The sequence below is a fragment of the Brassica oleracea genome, unplaced genomic scaffold (genome assembly GCF_000695525.1).
Source record: "Brassica oleracea var. oleracea cultivar TO1000 unplaced genomic scaffold, BOL UnpScaffold01063, whole genome shotgun sequence".
NCBI lineage: Eukaryota > Viridiplantae > Streptophyta > Magnoliopsida > Brassicales > Brassicaceae > Brassica > Brassica oleracea.
In genome coordinates, this window is record NW_013617633.1 from 9294 (window position 1) to 17365 (window position 8072).

At 27.2% G+C, this 8072-nt stretch overlaps 1 protein-coding gene across 1 annotated transcript; it reads left to right on the plus strand.

The window, feature by feature from the left end:
• Positions 1-4467: 4467 nt before the first annotated feature.
• Positions 4468-5673, plus strand: LOC106320782 (F-box/LRR-repeat protein At2g40920-like). Its single transcript, XM_013759141.1, has one exon. It carries the CDS (start codon positions 4468-4470, stop codon positions 5671-5673), a length of 1206 nt encoding a protein of 401 aa, XP_013614595.1.
• The last annotated feature ends 2399 nt before the right edge of the window (positions 5674-8072 follow it).

Below are 8072 nucleotides of genomic sequence, written 5' to 3' on the forward strand. Positions count from 1 at the left end.
TAAAGTATATAGTGTTATGCTATTTTAAAATATTATATAATTATTTGATTTGCTTTGATATTCACATTATATACAAATATATATTTTTCATATAAGAAAATATAGATATAAAGAAACTATTTTATTACTTTAAAATTATATTTTATGTTATTTACAAATATTTTTAAATGGAATCTTACTATTTTCTGAACTTTCCTTTTTAATGAAATCATAATATATATACATATATTTTCGTTTTCAAATTTGCTTTTTAAACTTTATAAATATTTACTTTTTTATTATATATGTTATTTGGAAAATTATAAAAAGGAAACTAAATTAAAAGTAAATAATAGTATTTAAATATAATATTTTTAATCTATATTAATAAAATGGATCTTTTGAGGCTCCAGTTAGCGTCCACACCAGCGAAAAAATTTCTTCTAAAAGATACCACGTGGCATGAATATTATTATTACCTTATTACATTAAATCATATTACTATACTACACATTATTACCATATGTACATTAAATCATACGAAAATATAAGTAAATATACATTTAAATATGCAAATATATAATATACAAATTATATATACAATAATAAGTTAATATACAATTTAAAATATATATAATATACGAAAATAATATTAAAAAGTAAATACATAATAAAAAAATATAAAAAATATATTAAGAATTAAAAAATTATCTTAAAATGTAAATTCACAATTTAAAAAACATAGAAAAAGTACATTAAACCTTAAACATCTATCTTAAAATGTAAAATATTTTTTTTTTGAACTAAGGGCTTTCAATTTAAAACTTAAACTATTACAAGATAAAATTGGAAATCTTATAGTTTGGAAAAGCTGGAATGAAACAAGTTTCATGTAAGAGTGAATCTCAAACCAATGAAACAACAAAGGTTGAGACTAGATAAACCATTGATGGTGAGAAAGACACTAGCTAATGATAGGAGCCACGGCCTCGTCGGCCACGGTTTCCTCTCCCTCAGACTGTCTTCCATTCCATGTTTTGGTACTTGATGGGAGGCTTTGACTCTCTCCCACCTCTAGTCAAGCTGAATGAGTTTGAAGGCTCAATTTCAGCTTCATCCACTTCTTCTAACACTGTAAAACGAGAAGGACTCTCAAAGGCACAATGATTAGTTGATGTGGTTAAAGGATCAATAACAGAGGACTCTAGGATCTTGTTATTGATAATACTTGATGGAGAGGTTTCCATAATCTGTGAATATTAAGTAAACATATAATATACTAAAATATTGATATTAAGTAAACATATAATATACTAAAATAATATTAATAAGTAAATACATAATATAAAAAATGAAAAAAATTACAATAAGCACTAAACATCTATCTTAAAATGTAAATAAAAAAATAAAGAATGGAAATATTAAGTACATACGAAAATATAAGTAAATATACATTTAAATGCATAAATATATAGTATATGAGTTATATATACAATAATAAGTAAACACACAATTTAAAAATATATAATATACAAAAATAATATTAATAAGTAAATACATAACATAAAAATATAAAAAGTACATTACGCATTAAACATTTATCTTAAAATGTAAATACACAATTAAAAAAAGTACATTAAGCCTTAAACATTTATCTTAAAATGTAAATACACAATTAAAAAAAGTACATTAAGCCTTAAACATTTATCTTAAAATGTAAAATATAGATATTATGTAAATATATAATATATGAAAATAATATTGATAAGTAAATACATAATAAAAATGGAAAAGTACCTTAAGCATTAAACATCTATCTTAAAATGTAAAAATAAAAAATAAAAAATGGAAATACTACATGTAAATATGCATTTAAATATTTAAATATATAATATACAAAAATTAATAATAATTAAGTACACAATTTAAAAATGAAAATACTACATTAAAAAGTAATATACAATATAGAAAATGTAAATACTACATTAGTCAAAATAAATTTGGTATAAATTAATCTATCAATAATAGGAATCCAAAAGAATGTAAAGTAATTATCTTTTAATTGTAAACATTGTATTAGTTTTTTTATGAAATTGTTACAATTAATTATCTATTTTTCATATTAAAAACTAAGTGTTTTCCATAGACCATCCACATAAATATAAAAATCTATTTTTCAAAAGAAGCCATGTGGTATTAAAAAATAGATACTAAATAAATATACAATATAAAAGATAATAAGTTAATATATATATCAGAAACAAAAATATTACATAAAACTTCTATTGTAATATTATCATTTGATATCAGGAAAATAAAAATATATCATAAGTAAATATTCAATATAAGAAATATAAATATTACATGAAATATATCTTAATATCATCATTTAATATAAAAACAAAAAAAAATAAGAATACGTAAATATACAATATAACAAAAACAATAAATAAATATACAATATAAGAAATATAAATATTACAATAAACATCTAGCATAATATTATAATTAGTAAATATACAATATTGAAAAAAATAAAATAAATATATAATATAAGAAATAGAAAAAATTCGTTAAAAATCTATCAGCAAAATGTATAAGAAAATAAATAATAAGTAAATATTACATTAAAAGACTATTATAATATTATCGTTTGATATAAAAGGAAGAAAATTAGAATAAATAATATAGCATTTGAAAATCAATATAAATGCTGGAAAAAAAAATTTACACATCAATCTGAAAAATGTATAGTAAAATAAATATACAGTATAAAAATAGAAATATTACATTAAACATTTATCATTATATTACCATTAGATATAATAGTAATAAAATTAGATTAAGTAAATATACAATAAAAGAAACAATAAAGAATAAAGCCCTTTATAAAAACAATAAATAATAAGTAAATATACAATATAAAAAATGAAAAAACTACATTAAACATCTATCTGAAAAAATGTATACTTCTACATTTTTATTATTTCCAAAAGATTTTATAAATAAATGTATGATATAAAAATAAATAATAATTAAATATATAATATAAGAAATATAAATATTACATTAAACATTTATCGTAATATTATCATTTAATATAAAATAAAAAATTAGAATAAGTATATATAAAATATAAGAAAAATAAACAATAAGTAAATAAGAAATATAAAAACTAAATTAAACATCTATCTAATTTTTTTTACTAATAAATAATCAGTAAATATACAATATAAAAATATAAATATTACATTAAACATCAATCGTAATATTAGAATAAGTAAATATGCAATATAAAAAAAATAATAAGTAAATATGCAGTAGAAGAAATACAAATATTAAGTTAAAATATTTCTCAATATTTTTATTTAATATAAAGTAAAAATATTAGAATAAATAAATATATAATATAATAATAAAAAACGAAACAATAATTAAATTTACTATATAAGAAATAAAAATATTACATTAAATATCTAGAGTAATATTAGTATAAATAAATATACAATATAGAAGAAATAAAAAATAAAAATATATATATAATATAAGAAGTAGAAAAGATGTATTAACTATCTATCTGAAAATGTTAAATAAAATAAATAATATATTAAAAATATATTTTAATATTACAATTTGCTATAAAACAATAAGAATAATTAGATAACTAACATTTGAAAATTAATATAGTTCTGCGCGTAGCGCGGATTAATCTCTAGTTCATTAAGAGTATCAGTGTAATCAAACATCATGAGACATAACGTGAACGCGACACATAGAAAACTGACTTCTCAAATAATATAATATTATAGAGATATAATTTTGGGGTTTTTACCAAAACTAACCCACAACTTGATTTTAACCCCAAACCTATACCCAAACTTGAATCAAATGCAGAACTAACCTAAAAGCCTAGTGAAATTATAATAATATAATATATCTCTCTCGTTAAAGTATATAGTGTTATGCTATTTTAAAATATTATATAATTATTTGATTTGCTTTGGTATTCACATTATATACAAATATATATTTTCATATAAAAAAATATAGATATAAAGAAACTATTTTATTACTTCAAAATTATATTTTATGTTATTTACAAATATTTTTAAATGGAATCTTACCATTTTTTGAATTTTCCTTTTTAATGAAATCATAATATATATACATATATTTTCGTTTCCAAATTTGCTTTTTAAACTTTATAAATATTTACTTTTTATTATATATGTTATTTGGAAATTATAAAAAGGAAACTAAATTAAAAGTAAATAATAGTATTTAAATGTAATATTTTTAATTCATTAATAATCAACCATCAGACTTAAATTGAGCACTACATATAAGAAACGGACTATATATATGTGTTAAAACCCTAAACGGCCACTTTTTTCCTCTCCCTCTATCTGTCGGATTCATAGGTTTCTTTAGCTGCTCTATCACGTGGGATTGTCTTTCCGTTTATCGGTGATCCATCATCCGAAGAGAATGAAGAGAAGAATACTGCAGCAGAGGGAGATTCCTAATGATGTGGTAATGGAGGAGATCCTTGCGAGACTGCCCGCAAAATCTCTGATGAGATTCAAGTGTGTCTCAAAGCTTTGGTCATCGTTTATCAGCTCAAGATATTTCAGCAACCGTTTTCTCACAGTCCCAACCAGACCTCGTCCTCGGATTTACATGTGTTTGCAGAATAACAATGACTACCGTGACTCTGTAACACTATCATTGGCTCCAGACACTAGTTATCCTAATAGCTTTGTGGTTGACCACAATCTGACCAGCCCTCGGGTGGGAGGCTACGTCTTACAAAATCTTCATGGCTTCATGTGCTACTGCTTTATGAGAAAGCCGAAGATCTATAACCCTGCCACCCGACAACTAGTCACCATACCTGCCGCCATCAAATCCCAAAACATCATACCAGCTCCTACAGAAGAAGAAGCCGCCAAAACATGCAGTTACTATTTTGGATATGACCCAGTTATGGACCAGTATAATGTGCTCTGGTCAACTGGTGTCTACGTGAAACATTTGGGAGAGATAAGGTCAGAACATCTGGTCTTTGTCCTAAAAGCTGGAGGAGAAGGTTCCTGGAAAAAGGCGTCTCCAACTGCACCAGACTTTCTTCCTCACATTCCGGCCAAAAGAGGAATGTGTATTGATGGGGTTATATATTACATGGGTTGGACTGATAGCTATAATTTAGCGCTTGTGAGCTTCCACATTAGATCCGGAGACTTCAAAATGATCCAAGTACCTCGTAGGGACGGAGATGAAGTGCTTCTAAGGATGATGAATGTGAGTCTTATAGAGTATGGTGGCAAAGTAACTATCATTGACCAAACCAATCTTAGGGAAAAGGGTATGCTTGATTTATGGGCCGTGGAAGATGCTGGGACCAAGAAGAGCTGGTCAAGGAAAACTATGGTTTTGCAGTCTTCTCAGCTACATTTGGTTATTAATAACAAAACTATATACAACATGAAAGGTACAACTCACAATAACAAGGTTTTCTTTATACCAGAGGATATGTTTTCTCCCTTTCACATTCTCTCTTATGACCTTGGAAGCAATGATATGACAAAGATCGAAATAAAAGGAATACCGGACCACTGGTTTAGTATTGATAAATCGACCATTAAGGTGATGTTGATGGATCAGAGTGAGAGTGTCGTGTACTTGGAGACTTGAATTAGACGTTATACTTTTACCTCTCTAATGCTTCTTTTTTTGTTTTGTTTTGTGTGTTAGATTAAAAACACGTATGTTATTATTAACTGCTGGTTTTATGATATTTTTATAGAGTTTAATCGTGTGTTCTTGTATTGGTATCAAGCACGCATTCTCTTTCTCGTTGTTGTTCGTTAAAGATGGTCTACCGGTCTAGGAGTATTTGAAAGCTTAGTTTCTTCTTGATGCATGTAACAACTTAAACAAGGTTCGTAGCAAAGGTCTGACCGTAACAAGGAAATAATATGTGGGAAAAGGACAGTAGCATAAACATTCTGAAAAACTAGTAATGAACAGTAATTTAAATTAAAATGCACACAATTTTCATGTTTTATGCCTGCACTTTAACCTTTGTGTCTGATTATCTGGAAAAAGGAAGTCCGATTCACCACTGGACATTAATTTTCTTCAAGATATAGTTTATCAAATACGACCGTAGATATGTCTATATACTATAACGTGAAGATTTGTACTCTTTCATGCATGATATTTTCTAAAAACATGTTATAATTTTTAGAGCTAATTTATATGACATGCATGACATCTTTTTTTTGGGGGCAACTTATAGATTTCATAAGCTTAAAAAGTTTAGTACAAAGCAGGGGAGGCAATATGATGAGCAGATTTCGCCAAGGAGTCCGCTCTACCATTGCAAGCCCTCAAAACATAAGAGAAAAATATAGAAATCGAAAAACATGGATAGGAAGTTTTGCATACTTATTGTTTTGCAAAATCTCAAAGTTCCACATAAGTCTTTATTGCCTGCAACTTTTAAAATGTTTTTTTTTTCTTTTTAAACAAAAATGTGTGAGTTTCATGCAAGAAACAAAAGATACGTAAGTAAGAAATAGGTAGAATTTATAACTTCATATGCATATACGTGATACGTTTGTTGTTGTATGTGATCTTTCAAAAGTTTTTAATAATTATTTTATACGTAAATACTATATAAATTTAACAAATATATTATATATGTTATAGTTTTACATTTTTAAATCAGATGGCGCCTTATTACTAGTACCACAATTATATCTTAATTAGTAGACCATCAAATACAAATAAAAACTGACATAGAATAACCCGATCATAAAAACGTGATGCTGCTGCCTGTATAGCGCAGACGCTTTGTACTTGGAAACAACAAAGAGATTTTCTTCGGCATCACTCGCGAGCTAACTTACTGTTAACAAATCATTGGATATATATATGTATATATATATGTGATCTGATTCTGAATGATCACAATTTATGACGAGAATGGTGCGTGGACGTTTTGTCTACTTCCGTAAACTTTGTCGTGAAAAATTACCCAGGTGTGTTTTAGACTTATTGTGGACTCTGCCAAACGTTGTTATATGGTTAGCTTTGGCAAAATAATGTGGCAATATTTTACCAAAATAATAACGTGACAACATGTACAATTTCTTGAGATCAAATATATAATACCAAAAGCTATTTTTTGGTGCTGTGTAGATTGTTAGGAGAGAGAAAGATGCACGTGGGGGGTCTGCAACGAAACAAAACGACGAAAAGAGTACAAGGAATATGTTTTCAGATAAAGAATAATGATTAAAAAAATATCTTATTTTTTTTAAGAATTATTTTCTCATATTTGCAAAGAGGTTGCTAAACTCGTCAACTGCAAAATGAGAGTATGAGCTAGCATGTCGATCTTTCCACACCCCCCAAAAATACTGATCATGTATTAGCTTAGAAGTGGACCATTTTGGCTAGCTATCAGAAACCAGCAGCATTGGTTAGACGTTTAAAGTTGAAAACTATAGTTTCACTGCCCTCACGTCATATCATTTTCCATACTAATTGTTTTGCAAAATCTAAAAGGATCCACATTAGTCTTTATTGTCTGCATTTAAAAAAAAAAAAAAAGTGTGCGTGTCATGCAAGAAACAAAAAGGTACGTACCGAGCGCGTGCAAAAAAAAAGATGTATCGAGCGCGTGCCAAAAAAGATGTATCGAGCAATAAAACGCGTGAGCATGAGAGAGACAAATGAAAGCGGTTAGTAAAACTTTTTCCTCTGAAAAGAAAAACAGAGCAATTCTCTCTTTCGATTGAATCCAAAAAAGATGAGCAACTTGAAGGATGCGTTTGCTGAAGAAGCTGCTGGTGACTCATCAGCAGTCATCATGCGTACGAGCGTGGAAGAAGGTACGTGCGTACAGATCTTATATATCCTCTTCCTTGGTGTAAATATCGTTAACTCGCGTCTTTTTTTGAAGCTCCACATCCGGTGGACGCGGAGGAAGCTGTCGCCGTCGTGATGGCTCCAAATCGTGTGGAGGCGGAGGAAGCTGTCGCCGGTAAGATCTCTCTCTCTCTCTCTCTCTCTCTCTCTCTCTC

Bases quoted from the DNA above. Each gene is read 5' to 3' on its own strand.
- LOC106320782 (XM_013759141.1), top strand. From the start codon at position 4,468: ATGAAGAGAAGAATACTGCAGCAGAGGGAGATTCCTAATGATGTGGTA.